Here is a 16962-nt window from a genome sequence, read left to right as displayed (position 1 = left end):
TTTTATTTTATTTATTTTTTAAAATTTCCCTAGCTGTCTTTGGATTAATTTACTACCTAAATTAATCCTCACGTGTATAAATTACGTACGTCATCATATTCAAGTCGATTAGCAGGTTGGAAAACTGGGATAATAGTGGGTGTGGATGTACCAAACATGGATTGAACAATGGAACCGTTCATAATTGAAATGACGATAAATGTTTAGGTAAAATGCATGTGTTTTGAAGGTTCAAGACTATTTCTTAGAAGTACAAAGGATGAAGAATTATGTGAATAATCAAACTTTTGACTTGTCCAAATGCACAATTAGTTCAGTTAAAACAAGTACAACCGCCACTCTTAGCCGTCCATCTAGATGATGCGCGGTCCAGATAGGAACAGAAAGATTAACCTTATAATGTTCTTAATACTTTTTTTTTTTCTGACCTTAATACTTTTTTTTCTGACCATTAAACACTAGGAAGCGTTACCCTTTTTACCAATTTATATGTTTAGCCCTATTAAGAAAGTGTAGAAATCCAAGCCTAAGATTTAGACAAGTTCAACAGAAACCATTTTTACTTTCTTGTCCATTGAAAAGGTCTCTTGGACTGCAGGCCCACAAAATAGGGTTAAGACTTAAATTCTTAATAAAGGCAGGATAATCATTTATGTTATTTTCATTGGAATAGATTTTACCGTCTAATTAAAATCATTAAACAAATTTATTTTTCTGCGTGTGAATTTCAAGCCAAAGATGAGAATGCGAAGTCTGCTCCCTAGCAAATTCCTTCGATGGGAACTATATTGCCATGCTCCCAAACATGAGATTTTCTTACCGGCCACTCATTCTGTCTACATTTTGGAAAGATGACAGAATGTGATGGGACCCGTATTGGTTTTTGGATATGGATAATGATAAGGCACCAATTCTGAAATTGTGATCCTCGGGGCATCTGATTTAAAAGAAAATTCATTACCAGATAAGATAGGAAGGATAAGTACTTGTCAAATGAAAAGCTGAACTGGAAAACAGTCGTAACATTTTTTTATTTCAACCCAAAAACTGATAACAAATAATTTTTTGATGTATGCTATTGTTTTACTGCTTCACAGTTGTACGGTGCTTGAGAGCCTTAACAATGACCAACAGTTCATCCACAAATTCAAGAAGTCTTGTAATTCAACTTGATTAATATCTCTTGGTATTTCTAATGAAAATATTTAGGATTCAAATCTCTCCATCCCTAACTATTGATGTATCAAAAAGCAATTCATCCACAAACAAGAATCGTTTTTATTAATTTCATTTATCAAACTATTTGAGTCCTAAACAATAAATTAGATTATGTAACTACAACATGTGCATGGTCGGTATAGTAAGAAGCAAGATTAGACATTTCTATACTATGATGCTCTTTTGAATGAAACTTTTTACATGCTACCAAAAAATAAAAATCTGAAGAAAGCTCAACCAGAATTTAATTAAGTTAAAGAGGAATGACTAGCAATAGCAGGCCATGACACTGCTTTGAAAGATTGGAAAAATCTGAGCTTGAATTTACAGTGTCTGACACAAACACTATACAAATTTTATGTGATCAAATGTGTATGATTTTCAATGTACCGATAAGGGTCTCCAACTTCAGGCAATGCACTGCTAATCTTTGATTAAAACTTTTTTTTTTCCACCCTCGGCACTAAAGCATTCAAATCCTTGTTAAGTAGCAGTAGTATTTAACTTAATAATCCATCTCCCTTGTATATGACTGTACAGATTGGGAAGCAGTTTATATGATTTCAGTGCCGGTCTGAGTGTACTTTTGAATCATAATCCTAAGCAGATTGCAAAGTGACCTGCCCAGCACCTGTTTCCTCATAATCTGCACAAGCTTCTGGGGTGTCTTCTTCACTAGGTGGAACCAGCTGCCAAAACAGCGGCAGATATGTGTCCCACTCCTTCAGAATAGCAGAACCTTTGCTGCTCCCAGTTTTTTCCTTCACCAAAAATTGATAATAAAAAAAATTAAAATTAAAATTTTTTTTAAAAAAAGTTTGAATAGTAAAGTTTGACCTGCTAGTTATATATAGACATAATCCAGCATCAGCTTAGGCATAATGCTAAAGGTAGGAAAATATTCGAACTTTTTCTGTTTAAGGTGTGCTTTTGTGGCATGTCATGAGGGTGCACGCATGCTTATGCAGGTCATTATGTGCACTTACAACATGGGCTTCAATAAGGTTCTTCAGCTGCATCTGCCCCACAGTCGCAGTCACTCTTTGGATCTTGACAATTTCTTTATTTACCTGTCAACATTTTACAAGATATGATTTCGAAGTTGACATGATTAGATAATTAGTATACAGAAGGAAACCCAAAGAGCATCAGTTGAGAAAATGATATGCACTAGCTCCCATGAAACGACAGTAAAACAATGCTAATGGTTTGAGTACAAAAACAGGGGAAATTTATAGAAATAACATGTATGCATCAGCCCCTTGGTTAAATTGACCAAGAGATAAGGGATTTAATTAGTCACTGATTGTCTAGTGATTCTATGACAGTACCAAAGACAGTCAAATGAGGTGTTCCTGTCCATCCTCACACAAGCTCATAGTATAATCATATTTTCTTGATAGATAATGAAAAACAAATATAAACACCAAGGAGAAAACAGAGAAGAATTAAAATAATAAATTAATCTCCATTTATATGCATCCCATGTAATTAGGAAAAAAAATAGTTATCATATTAATAATAATGTCATGTAATGCATCTATTTCATTTTCCGGCATTAACATATGCCATGCAATGCATCTACAACTTCTCCAGGCAACGTAAAGCAAACAAACTTTTTATATACCATAAATTAATTATAACGTCAGATTCACTTTAAAAATACATTAAACAATTAAGGGCATGTTTGATAAACTGTGATAGACGCTGTAATATAATAGTTATTCCTATGGTTTAGTTATTCTTTAGTTTGGTTATGTTTTTATTACAAAAAGTAGTCATTCCTTATGAATAATTATTCTTCAAAATGAAGAATAACTATTCCTCTTTAAAATGTTGTATTAGCTATTCCTTAGTAAGTGCAATAATTTCAAAACTTAATATATTTCCAAATAAGCAAACTTTCCATATACATCTAACAATTATAAAACTAAAAAATCATAAAAAAATAACATTTATTTCTTTTAAATTTAAAAATAACAATTTTTAAGAAGATGTAATTATGAGTAAGATATTTCCTAATATAAATGTTAAGTTTCATTCTAATGTTATAACTCACAACCAAACTAATGAATAAGTTTAGTTATTACATTACAACACACTTTATTACTAGTAATAAAAATTACAATTCCTGTCGTAATCCTCATTCAGTATACCAAATGTACCCTAAGTTACAAGAATACAATGCTGCTACAGGGAAGGCCAGTTGAAGCAGCAGGAAAGGGAATAGATAGGAACAAATTTTTTGTGACTCCAAATCTCATTCTTAATTATAAACTTTTTTATTTGAATTCTTAAAGACGAGAATAAAATAATATAGAGAAGCTGAAGCAAGAAAGAGAGAAGAACACGAAGGATTACGTTGTTTGGCCTAACGGCTTACATCCACAGGATAAAGCCCTAGCAGCTACATCTTTACTGTATGCTCAAGTCAATGATTACAATGAAACCTTAACAGGGTATATATATATATAGACTAGAAGCTAGGGTTAGCCCTACATGGGCTTACAACATAACTGGGCCTCTTAGGCCATTACATCAACATAAACCCAATATATTTAACAAGGTTCAAATACAACTGTCAACAGACCATTTTGTTTTCCCTTGGGGCCAATTCTAAATAGTCACAACACTGAACAACTGACCTAGCACATAGATAATGAAGTAAGGTGATAGTGAACAATTAGCAGCAGAAGGGAAAAAAATTTTAGGAAAAAAAAGGGAAAGTTGACATGTTTCCAGCTGCATAAAGTTCCTTACGAAGTTCTGCAATGAAAAAGCACATACCTTGGGGAGGAGAGTGTTGTCCTCATCAAGAATGTATGCCAAACCACCAGTCATTCCAGCAGCTACATTTCTACCCACTCTGTCACAAGTAAAAGATAGAAGTGGTTCAAATTCCATTCTCTTCAATTTTCTTCACCATAAGGGTAAAAAATGTTATGAGGCATCACTCACTTTCCAAGTACGACCACACAACCACCTGTCATGTACTCACAACAATGGTCTCCAGTGCCCTCAACCACTGCTTCAGCAAGTGAGTTTCTAACAGCAAATCGTTCCCCAGCTTTTCCTCTGACAAAGACTTGACCACCTGTTGCCCCATACAGGCAAGTATTCCCAACAATAGTCGCATCCTCAGGGCAGAACCCAGTGTTATCAACAGGAACTACAACCAACTCACCTCCAGCAATACCCTTGAAACATTTATATTCCCGCATCAGAAATTGACAGTAGGAATACATATGAAATACCAAGTCCTTGATATGGCCAATTGGATTTATTATAGAAAAACAGCCCAAGTTCAAATAGTTCAACTTGATACTCTTAGTTTCATTATAAGCAAACCTTTCAAGAAAAAAGACGGGTAAGAACAAAACAGATTTGGCAAAACACAATTTAATGAACATATAATGCACCTAGTCAATTAAAGAATTATCTACCCGAGTCTACACAGCCTAGTTAACCCAAAACTCAATTAAACCATAACATTGCAAAATTCTTGAACTAGTCATCTTTTAATATAATAACTCAATCAAGTTACTCTATCAAGGTTCAAGTAAAATCTTCAACTTCTCAAGCATGCAAAGATTTGGTCGACAAACCTTTCCCACATAGTCATTGGACTCTCCTATTAGCCGAATATTCATTCCAGGTGTCAAAAAGCATGCAAATGACTGCCCAGCACTCCCTATGAATCTGAATATAATGAAAAATACTGATTAGCCCGCATTAGAATGAAAGAAACATCACGATATAGATCCTTTCACTTGTTAACAATTGCTATGTCAAACCCAGAGCTTACGTTATGTTCAACTGCCCAGCAAAACCAGTGTCACCATACTTCTTTGCAATTACCCCTGCTATGCGTCCACAAGCAGCACGATCAACATTGTAAATATTTACATTCTTCTGGATCACCTTTTCATTATCAATTGCATCTGATATCTGCACAAACATACATGATATCTTATTATATAGTGGGTATAGGTAGCAATGCACAGAATAAATGCTTGCGGATAAAGTAGCATTGACCAATATGACATTTTTATCTCATGTCCTTAGAATTACATCCACCAAGCTCTTCTACACAACACCCCCCCCCCCACCAAAATAATAATAATAAAATAATGAACATAAAATAAGAATCAGCCATCAACTTCAACAAATGATGTCAAACTGGCTTCCAAGTCAACTCAAGTAGTATGTGCCATTTGCTGGTATTATACTTCTACACTCAACTGAGCAACTATAGTTTTCTTTTTACTTTTCCATGTTACAAGATTTCATTATAAAAATGAACAATACCCTCTGATGGACCATCCTACCCAATCTGCATCAATGAAACCTGCCACCTTGAGATTGACCATTCTTTTTAAACAATATGACAACTTGGGGCCCTTTTCAGATATCTAACAGTCCAAATATAAGCATCCCAATGTGAGAGTCTTAGGGCTTCTAGGAACCGGCTCACCACACTAACAACATATGAGGTATCTGGACTCATGATAGTGACATAGTTGAGCTTCCTAACCAATCGACATTATTGGTTAGGATCTAAAAAAAGGCCTCCTTTATCTCTATATTTTTATGACTTTATGAGTTTCTGATTTGAATATGATGAATCAACAATAGTCCCAAAAGCAAAGGCTATTAGGACTTAGGATATGGTGAATTTAAACATTTAACCATGATTTTAGCACTCCTCCAAACATGTGTGCCCAAACTCCACTTAGTGAATGGGACCCAGCACATGGAATTTTTAACTTCAGGTAGAGTGGATGTAGGGTTAGAACTTATAACCACCTGCTCTGATACCATAATAAATTACCAATCATCCTAAAAGCTTAAGCTTTTAAGAAATAGTGAATTTAATTATTTAACTATGATTCCAATAGAATCCATAGGAGTGTCAACAAGACAAAAACCCAACAATCCAATCTCTTAAATCGATGCCTTACCTACACCTTGCAACTTCAATTTCCAAGAAATATTGAAGTATGCCAAGATCGTTAGTGTGAAAGTAGTGTGTGGTAAAGATAGTTTCAATCTAGTAATGTCTTCATAGCCATTTCTAGTAAATATTAAATCATACTCATAAACAATATCATTGTGTAAGTGGAATACTGAATAATATGTCTGACAACGATGGATACCAATTTCATGAGAAAATTTTCCTAAAACCATGCTTTTAGTAACCGCTTGAGACCTTGTAATACTTTCTTCAACTTGCAGACATGGCCCCAACACTTCACATGAGCAACAAACCCAATTGGTAGCTATACTTCCTTGAGCAAATGACCATCTAGAAATGCATTCTTTACATCATGATAATACAGAGGCTAGTTAAGATTGACAGCAAAAGAGATTAGGACGTGAACAAAAGAGATTTTAGCCACACGGCAGTACCACTTATACAGCACCTTGTACATACCCACTTTATATTCTCTCTCTAATTCTCTAACACTAGTCAATAAAATTCAACCTAAAACCTAAGAAGCATTAATATCAATGTCAATGCTAACTGCATTTTGTAGCAACTGCCACGAATTATCAATAGTCCTTACCTCTGGATCCGCTAGTAAAACATCATCCAGAACAGGACCATTAGTATGAACATCTTGATTCCTGATTTCAGTACTACTCCATTTTGGTAACCCAACATTCTGGAAATAAAAGAGAAGGCATTCAAATATAAGAAATAAAATAGGTATGTATTAAAGGAATTACACATGATAAGAATATAAGAAATTAAATAAATACGTACTGATAGAATGTAACTGAGATCAAGATGTTGGGTTTTCATTAGAGAGATATCTCGTGGTCTTAATAAATCTGTCCTACCAATAATATCATCCAACTTCTCATATCCCAGTTGTGCCAACATGCCTCTTACCTGGCCAAAATAAATAAATCATTGATTAACCTATAAGAAAATGGACCTCAAAGGGCTTTACCCAAAGTATGGTCAAAACAGTTAGGAGACAATTCAAAGTAAAGAACAGATCAAATCAAGGACCATAAAATTGGAAGACAAATCCCATCAGGAAAAAAAAAAGAAAAAAAAGAAAGAAGCAAACGGATTACCTCCTCAGCAACATATAAAAAGAAGTTGACAAGATCACCAGGCACACCCGGGAACCGAGCACGCAGTTCTTCTCTCTGAAGTAAAATGAATTTTAAGTAGTGGGGAAAAGAACAGTACTCCCACATTTGCTGGAAAAGAGCACAAGAAATAAAAACATAAACTAACAAATCAGCCTTATTACCTGACTGGCAACGCCAACAGGACAATTATTTGTGTGGCAAATTCGGGCCATCACACAACCAGTAGCAATCATTGCGACAGAACCAAACCCATACTCATCAGCACCCATAGCTGCAGCTGTTAGGACATCAACTCCACTTTTAAAGCCACCATCCACTCTGAGAATGACCCTTTCCCTTAAACCATTTTCAATGAGTGTCTGCAAAAAATCATCATAAATCAAATAGTACATACGGTCTGTCGAAAGAGAATCAAAACAAGCAACTTCCACTATTTAGCTCATATATGTCAAATAAAAACCTGGTGTGTCTCTGTAAGTCCAAGTTCCCAGGGACCACCAGCATGCTTGATGGAACTTATGGGGCTGGCTCCAGTTCCACCATCATGCCCTGATATCTGCCAAGCAAATTAAGAGTAATCAGTAAAATATCAAAATGCTTATGGTGCACTGAAAGAGTTTTAAGGGCTGCAGACACAATGTATAGCTACTAGTGACCCTTGGCAATCCACAAATAATTAGATCAAGAACATTATTTTAAAATGCAATGGAGCACCAGATATCATCTAAGATGCAAAATATATAACATTATATTCCCCAAAAAATGATCTATAAAGATTCATATTTTTACAGGTACACAAATTATTGAGATTATGATATTTTGAAAATAGGGCAAAGAATGGAGAAATGATACCACAGACATTTAAGATAATTTCATTGCTCAAAACATAAATATGATAATGGATAATCTACCTGTATAACATCAGCATTACCCTTTGCAACCCCAGAAGCAACAGTGCCTATTCCTGCTTCTGCCACTAGCTTTACCGACACCTTAGCCTTAGGATTGATCTATTCAATCAGTAAAAATTAGTTATCATTTCTATTAGTGTTTAGTACCTCTGTCTTACTAGGAAAATATAAAGATTCGATATGCTGCAGATAATCACCTGATGAAGGTCAAAGATCAATTGGGCAAGATCTTCTATGGAATAGATGTCGTGGTGAGGAGGCGGAGAAATAAGTGGAACCCCAGGTTTAGAATTTCTTAGCCTTGCAATATATGCACTAACTTTTTTCCCAGGCAATTGACCACCTTCACCAGGCTTTGCACCTTGTGCGATTTTGATTTCTAATTGATCAGCATTGGCTAAGAACGTTGGAGTGACACCAAAACGTCCTGAAGCAACCTGAATATGACACAGCAAAGTTTTGTAAAGCATTGATTATATTTAAATACATAGTAGGAAGCTACTTCTAATCAATTCAAGAAAGAATAGCCTCATGAATATGATGAAAAGATCATGACCTTCCCATTAAGGAAAATTATGCAAATAGTAGACTACAGTGCTAACAATTGAATTATATAGTCAGATTGCAGAAACCATGTTAATCTATGAAGTCATTTTAAAGAAAAAGTTCAATGCAGTGACCTGTTTGATAGCACTTGTAGCTGTATCCCCATTTTGAAGACCTTTGAGATGAGGAAGCGTCGGTGAGTACCCATCAATAACATCAGTAAGTGGTCTCCAGCGAATGGGATCCTGGATGCAAAAACGTACAGAGTATATTACAATTATAATTTTCAAATCATGTTTCAGCTTGGCTGAATGAAACTAAAGAGGACCGAAAGTGATATACTTGAAGTCACTAGTGTATGATCAACTTATAATAGTGGGAAAACTACCTCACCACCTTCTCCGGAATTAGATTTTCCACCTAATCTATTCATAGCAACAGCAATGGCTTCATGGGTTTCTCTTGAAATAGCTCCAAGTGACATCCCACCAGTGCAAAACCGTAGCACAATAGATACAGCAGGCTCAACCTTTCCCACAGGAATTGGAGCACGATCGCTTTTGAACTCAAGAAGATCACGAAGAACCTACAGTCAAAAAAAGAGATTAAGGTCAACTTCATATGATAACAGAATGTTGATTTTCAATAATTTTAGTAAAATATCAGAAAAGGATGAAAAATAATAAATGACTTCGGCACTCACATTAACAGGTCGGTTAGCCAAATGTTGCTGATAAACTGAAAATGCACTTTCACTCTTTTGGCGAACAGCTTTATGGAGTAATTTTGACATCTCAGGGTTGTTTCCATGATACTCCCCTTAAAAAAAATTAAAAGAAAATAAAGTAGAACAATTAGACTTCCAAGACATTCTTAGGTAAGGCAAAAGCATAATGAACAAATACAACCCATGCTGTCAGCTTTCAAAGATATAGACGTGCAATTGCATCATTCTAACTAAAAGTGGAATAGTTTGTATGGATTACAATTAAAAGCAACATATTAATTCACTTCTAGCTGCAATAATTTCCTAAAATTTTCAATAAAGGATCCAATTGTATAAATTATATAGCCAGTCCTTGCATTGCATGAAAATGTCTCCACCCCAACCAAAATAAAAGTAAAAACATATGATACCTCCTGCTCTGAATTGTATAAACCCAAAATTTTCTAGTCTCTTAGCTGTATCCTCAGAGAATGCCTTCACCCAAAAAGATAAAGTCTCCCTAGCCAGCTGCAAAAAAGGAGTATTTTCAGAAAACATAATCAATTGACATAGACATCAACAGTAAGATGCACCATTATTATACCAGGGGGAAAAAAGAGATTAAAGTTTGGGAAGACTGTATGAACATAGTGTAAGCCACCAAAGGCTAATAATTTGTTAGATTTCTTGGTCCCAAAGTTAAAGTTAGAAGCTCATAATTTGTTTATCCTCCTCACATAAGTTCTCATCAAAAACTGAGCTCAGCTGCATTTAGGATTTAGTCATTCTGGATCCTTTAATCTTCTATGCAGAGCAAATGATATACCCAATTATTAAATTAGTACTACTCTTACAACTAAATTGTACTCTACACTGTTACAATTGAGAAGAAACAACAGATAAACTTTATAGGTCACAACAAAACGTAACCATATCCATAAAACTTGTAAACTCCAGGAATTGGATGTTACAACTTTGTCAAAGTAATATGCTACCTACAAACTGAAAGCAATTATAATAAGACATGGCAATTCAACAATCTCGTTTCCCTGTTCTCATGTAATGAAGAGAATTTGAGTCCTCCTGGATATGTGGTTCTCAGTGCAGTCATTTCTCAAATGCAAAGTCAATGTAATTGAAATTAACAATTTACATGCCTCTAAGTCCTTCCCGAGAAGTTACCATCTGCCAGCACTATCGCATTAGTGTTGGTCATCGAGATTTTCAAGATACAGCTGAGGACTCTTTACAGTGGATTAAATGCATTTCACACAAATTACATATTCCTATGTTATTCCTGAAGAGAACACCCTTTCAAGATCTTTAACGAGTGTTGTAAAAATCATTTAAGAGTTAGTTTCCAGAATAATTACACATTCTGCTGTTAAAAATGCTTAGAAATTGAATTTTAAAACATATTTTAGACAACACTATATTTAAAATTTAAAATTCTAATTGCTTCAAAAAAAAAAAAAAAACTTATACACACTCATATTGTAGCTTAGAATTAATAATTTGACCACTACGGATGATATTTTTATATAACAAAACACCTGAAAAGTTGAATTTAAGTGTTACATTGGTTATTCTCACAACTAGAATTCACTTGACGTTTCCTACCTAAAAAGTGGGGGGTTAGGACTCTCACGTTTTATAGGAATCAAGAGGTTCATGGAAGTTGTAATTCTCAAGAATTTTCTCAAACAAATAGCCAAAAATTAACAATCTTCATCCCAAATTCCTATAAAATGGGCATATCCTAACAATGTGCTTGGGTTCAGAATTAATAAACAGCTCTTAGGCATTTGACAGAATTTAAACTTGTCATAGAAAGTTTCTAGTGTGGGTGTGTTAGGAGGAAGAAATTTTAAATTTCAACAGAGAATTTTAGACTGGATTTAAGGGCTCAAATTTCTATTTATAAAATTCCACCTATATAGACATTTTTAACAAATTCCGCCAGCTTTGCTCTCTTACTCACTCACCACCTCCTTTCCATGCCCACATCCAATCTAAGCATGAAAACATAGCATTCTTGAATAACCCAGAACTGCTTTAGTGTTACTACTAAGCCAGTTAAGTTCCCTCCACAACATCCACATCAGACATAATTTTTTTCTATAATCTATAATTGCTTCCAACATGGCAGTAATTGATGAAGAAGATAAACTACCAGTAACTGTCAAGCAAGAATTACATCTCTATAGTTTGGTCTGAGGCCCGGCTACCTCAAATTAGCCAGATAATTTGCGGCTTTCTTCTTTCGATCGTTCTATTATGGGTGGTTCCCGCTGTTTTTGTATTGAATCCAAATTTTTTCAACTGGTGGTAGAGGAAGGGGGACGGTTTTTTTCTGTTAGGATTTTTGAGCAGAGTAGGTACTTCATGAAGTCGGTCTTCATGGGTAAGAATGCTGCACAATGGCTGTTGAAGAGTACAGAACAGATTGTTGTTAGGGTTAGTCTGAAGTATTTTTATACATTTAGGGAAGGTGATGTAGCTTACACCCTCCAACGGAGCTCCAAATTCTTTTGGCTTGTTCCTTCTATTGACTGAACTTAAAGCTGGAGGGTCTAGGAGGTCCATTATTATTCCAGAAGGCAGAGCTAAGAATGGATGGAGGGTTTTTGGGTTAGAGTTAAGGAAGATGTTGGAACCCGAAAACTATGTGAATGGTGGTTCTGGTCAGTTGAAATTTGTAGCTCACCTCCTTAAGGATAAATCAGGGATACAACCATTTAAAACTTTTGCCGATACGGTGCGTGGGCATCAAGTGCAGGTCAAGGGCAGAAATCATCTGTTAAGCGCCCACGATAAAAGGAAAATGCAACTAGGGGATAATAGGGGGGAGAAGCAGAACCCAGTCTTTGAACAGAGGAGGTTGAGCAAAACGCCGGTGAGCATACTAGGTCCGATGACTCTAGGAGGAAGAGATGTGGGTCCTCGGCACAGTGATGAGGAATTTAATTTGGGAGAGACAAATCAGGTTGGAATTAAAAGGAGCTTTCAGTTGAATTTCAAATCAAAGGTGAATGGTTCTGTTTATGGAAAAGAATTTGAACTGGGGAATTCTCACTGGACAGGAGAAGGCTTGACCATAGAGGTGAATGAGGAAGGTAAAAGGCGTGTAACATGGAATTCTTATAAAGGTGGTTTGAGGACTTCTAAATGGGTCATAAGGAGCTAGAAGGAGCATGTGGAGGGTCCTCCTAGTGGGTCACGGGTGCAACAAACCCCTATGATAGGCTCAGCCCAATATAGGTGTGTTGTAGGGATTCCTAATAAAGGAGGTTGGAGGTATTCTAAAGGGGGCATAAGGAGTCCGAGGAATTTGGTCGTGGGTCCTTCCAGTGGGTCACAGGGTCAAAGTTGGTGTCCCATGTTGGCCCAAACTGCTTTAGGCTCCTTTCAGTCAAATGAAGTGTGCTTCTTGGGCCCAAGTATTCATGAAATGGGTGTACCCTCTTCTTTGACTAGCCCAACACCCCTGGCCCACTCAGTGATACCTTTTATATCTTCTTCAGAAAAGCCCGAGACATTGAGGCTTGTAAGTTGCAGCGGGTCTGATGGAATCAGCTCCGACAGCCTCACAGTGGCTGGGATTGAGGCTGGGTTCAACTCTAATGATCTCAAGGTGAGGCCGATGGTGGGTATTAACACAGTAAGCTCCGATAGTCTCACGGTGGCTGGGATTGAGGCTGGGTTCAACTCCGATGGTCTCAAGGTGAGGCCAATTGTGGGTATTAACACGGTAAGCTCCGATAACCTCACGGTGGCTGGGATTGAGGCTGGGTTCAACTCTGATGGTCTCAAGGGGAGGCCGATGGTGGGTTTTAACAGTTGTCATGACAGGATAAGCTCCGACAACACCGTAGTGGATGGGCTGGAGTTTGGAACCAGCTCCGACGGTCTGGAGGTGGCTCCGATGGAGTATAAGAGCTTTTCCTCTGCTGGGTTTAACTCGTACGGTCACAAGGGGGCTAAGACGGATTTATATGGTACCTCTCATGATGGGTTCAACTCTGATGACTTCACAATGGTTCTGGGCAAGACCGAAATGGTAATTTCGCGAGTCTCGAAGGGTATTTTCTTGGCAGATATCCTTAAGAGACTCTCGGCTGCGGGTTTTGTGGATTTTGGTGTCAATAGAGTGGATAAAGCTAGAAGTGAGTGTAGTGTGCTATTGTTTCAAGGGGCAGACAACAAGGGCACCAGGCTGTTAGATATGGGTGAGATTGGCCAGCCCAATTTAGCGTTGGTGGAACCGAAGTCAGATTGTGGCCTAACTGTTTTGGGTGAGGAGGAGAGTTTGGCAGATTGTAATCCATTGTTGACTGTTATCCCTCCGGGGATGGCTTTGTCAATGGAAATGGACAACTTTTCTGAGGTGTTAGATATTGGTGGTACGCTAGATGTCTCTAAATGGGGGAAGAACAGAATCCCAGGTTTTAGTAGAGTGATTAGGCTTTCTGTTAATCGTCATGAAAAGTTGTGTATTGCTTATCTTTAAAGACTAGAAAGGGAGATGGATGTCATTAACCAGTAGCAGAAGAAAGCTGCTGCTTTCCAAAAAGCAGCACCCTCCATGGGTAAAGGGAAAAGAGAGTTGAGGAATTTGATCTCAACGGTTAACTATAACGGGAGATAGTGTGTCGGAGGTGTGGTAGTGACAATTGCGGGGCCATAAAAGTATTTATGAAGCTGAAAATGGTTTCATGGAATGCTAGAGGTTTGAATGACTCCCAGAAACGTCTGGTAGTGAGAAACTTGTTACGGGAGCGGCAATGTGATGTTGTATGCTTGCAAGAAACAAAGCTTGCAGGCATAGATAGACAGCTTGTTTGTAGCATTTGGGGCTGTTTGTATGTGGATTGGGTGGATCTAGATGCTGATCAGCTATGAAGCACGGGTGCGTTTTCGGATTCGGGTGCGGGTGCAGGTGCAGGTGCGATGGGGTGCAGCGATTAAAAAATTATTAAAAATATTTTTATTTATATTTTCTATATATTTTTACTATTAAAATATTCTTAAAAATTACTATGGTTTTTTTTCTTTTTTTTTTGGAGAAAACTATGGCCTGTTAGTAGTACTTTTTACTATTAAAATATTTTTACTGTGGCACGTTAAAAGCAAAATGTCCATGAATAACGAACAAAAGCAAAGCCCATGAACAAGCAATAAGCAACAAAGCCAAAGCCCATGAACAAGCAACAAAGCCAAAGCCCATGACAAGCAACAAAGCCAACAAAGCCCATGAACAAACACACTGTTGTTTCCCTTTGCTTCACGTGATTCTGATTTTTGCAATCCGATGGCGGCAATGCTTCATTTTCAAGTTTCAACTTTTCTTCATCTCCTTCGCACTTATCTTCACCTTAGTAATTTCTTCTTCTTATTTTCAGTCTGATGGCGCTTTTTTTTTTGGGCCAAGCTAAACTGCGTTTCGCACCTTTTTTTTTTTTTTTGAATTTCAGCTGCATCGGCCGATTCGCGCCGGTATCGGTGGTTGCACCTGATACGGACCAATTCCGGCCGAATCGGCCCGATTTCGCGCAAATCGGCGCCGTGTCGGCACGAATCGGCGCGTATTGCGCCGAAAAAAATATTTTTTTAAAGGCAGACGCGGCACGGACGCGCAGGCAGCGGTGTCGCCTGTGCGTCCCCGCGTCGGACGCGGGTGCAGCCGCCCAAACGCCGCACCCGTGCTTCCTAGCTGATCAGACGACTGGTGGGGTCTTGATTATGTGGTATAGGAGGGTTTTAGAAAAATTGGAGGTTTTGGTGGGCTCGTTTTTTGTGTCAATTCAGTGGAAAGGTGTGGAGGACGGTTTTATTTGGGCATGCTCAGGGGTGTATGGCCCGAACGATAATAATTTGAGGGGTGATTTGTGAGATGAGTTGGTTGGTATTCAGCATTATTAGAATGTTCCGTGGTGTTGTTTTGGGGATTTTAACGTTGTTCGTTTTCCTAGTGAACGGAGGGGCGGGTCTAGGCTTACTCCAGCTATGGAAAAGTTTTCTGAATTTATTGAAGATTTAAACTTGATAGATTTGCCATTGGAGGGAGGGAGTTTTACATGGTCTAGTGGTACTGAACAGCCATCCATGTCTAGGATCAATAGGGCTCTAGTGTCACAGGATTGGGAGCAACACTTTTCGAATGTGATCCAGTGTATTCTACCACGACCTATTTCAAATCATTTCCCAATTCTTTTGAAGGCAGGGGGTATGATGAGGGGGAAAAGCCCCTTCCGGTTTGAGAATATGTGGCTGAAATCGGACGGGTTTGTTGATAGAGTAGATTCATGGTGGAATCGCCATTCTTTTTCAGGTACTCCTAGTTATGTGTTTGCTAAAAAATTGAAAGTTTTGAAAGAAGACATTATTCAGTGGAATCGCCAAGAGTTTGGCAATGTTGGGCGCAAGAAGAAAGAATTATTGGGGGCTCTAGAGTTACTAGACGCTAAGGAAGGGGTTCTTGCACTCACTGAGATGGAGAGAAATGAGAAGGTTGAAGTGAGATCGCAAGTAAAGCATCTTCTTTCCCTAGAGGAGATTTCATGGAGACAAAAATCAAGGATGCTATGCATTAAGGAGGGAGATAATAATACGAAGTTCTTCCACAAGATGGCCAATTCTCATAGAAGGTATAACCATCTGAGGATCTTAGAAGTGGATGGGGTGATTTATGAGGATGGAGTGGAAGTGGCTGCTCAGGTAGTTCAATTTTATAAAACCCTATATCAGGAGTCTGAGGAGTGGAGACCTTTTGTGGAAGGACTGGATTTTGATCAAATAGGGGAGGTGGAAAGGGGCTGGTTGGAGAGGAGTTTTGAGAATGATGAGATTCTATCAGTGGTCAAAGATATGGAAGGGGATAAAGCTCCAGGTCCAAATGGCTTTTCTATGGCCTTTTTTCATCACTGCTGGAGAGTAGTAGAAAGAGATGTTTTAGCAGTCTTTAAAGAGTTCTATCAACACTGTAAGTTTGAGAAATCTCTTAATACTACCTTTATAGCTTTGATTCCTAAGAAGAATGATGCCTCCAACATTCGTGATTTCAGACCTATCAGTTTGGTGGGGAGTCTATATAAAATCTTGGCCAAGGTCCTGGCAAATAGATTAAAAGTGGTGTTAGATCAACTGATATCTGAATCTCAGAATAGTTTTGTGGGAGGTAGGCAAATCCTCGATTCAATTCTTATTGCCAATGAGTGTGTTGATAGCAGAACGAAGAGTAAGATTCCGGAGGTGATTTGTAAGTTAGATATTGAGAAAGCTTATGACAATGTGAATTGTTAGGCACTTTTGAAGTCATTGAAGAAAATGGGCTTTGGGGAGAAATGGTGTAGCTGGATTCGAACCTGTATCTCTACAGTGCAGTTTTCTGTGTTGGTCAATGGGTCCCCAGCTGGCTACTTCAGTAGCTCTAGAGGTTTGAGACAAGGGGATCCATTGTCTCCCCTACTATTT

General features: G+C 37.7%; 1 protein-coding gene across 2 annotated transcripts in view; it reads right to left on the bottom strand.

Annotated features, from left to right (window-relative positions):
* Nucleotides 1–1361: 1361 nt before the first annotated feature.
* LOC142610651 (ferredoxin-dependent glutamate synthase, chloroplastic) overlaps nt 1362–16962 on the bottom strand; it is a 39970-nt gene continuing 24369 nt past the window's right edge. For both annotated transcript variants that reach the window (XM_075782525.1, XM_075782526.1), the window contains 17 exons: nt 9921–10017; nt 9487–9602; nt 9172–9369; nt 8918–9028; nt 8435–8674; nt 8238–8336; nt 7787–7882; nt 7488–7685; nt 7306–7380; nt 6986–7114; nt 6786–6884; nt 5024–5166; nt 4824–4917; nt 4177–4415; nt 4006–4084; nt 2205–2288; nt 1362–1979 (listed from right to left, as the gene is read on the bottom strand). In XM_075782525.1, the coding sequence (XP_075638640.1) occupies nt 1818–1979; nt 2205–2288; nt 4006–4084; nt 4177–4415; nt 4824–4917; nt 5024–5166; nt 6786–6884; nt 6986–7114; nt 7306–7380; nt 7488–7685; nt 7787–7882; nt 8238–8336; nt 8435–8674; nt 8918–9028; nt 9172–9369; nt 9487–9602; nt 9921–10017 (2259 nt within the window). In that variant the 3' untranslated portion in view covers nt 1362–1817. The remainder of the gene's footprint in view (nt 1980–2204; nt 2289–4005; nt 4085–4176; nt 4416–4823; nt 4918–5023; nt 5167–6785; nt 6885–6985; nt 7115–7305; nt 7381–7487; nt 7686–7786; nt 7883–8237; nt 8337–8434; nt 8675–8917; nt 9029–9171; nt 9370–9486; nt 9603–9920; nt 10018–16962) is intronic.

This window comes from Castanea sativa, chromosome 9, assembly GCF_040712315.1.
Source record: "Castanea sativa cultivar Marrone di Chiusa Pesio chromosome 9, ASM4071231v1".
Taxonomy (NCBI): Eukaryota; Viridiplantae; Streptophyta; class Magnoliopsida; order Fagales; family Fagaceae; genus Castanea; species Castanea sativa.
Note: the sequence above shows the minus strand (reverse complement) of the source record. Positions and strands in the feature narration are given on the sequence as shown.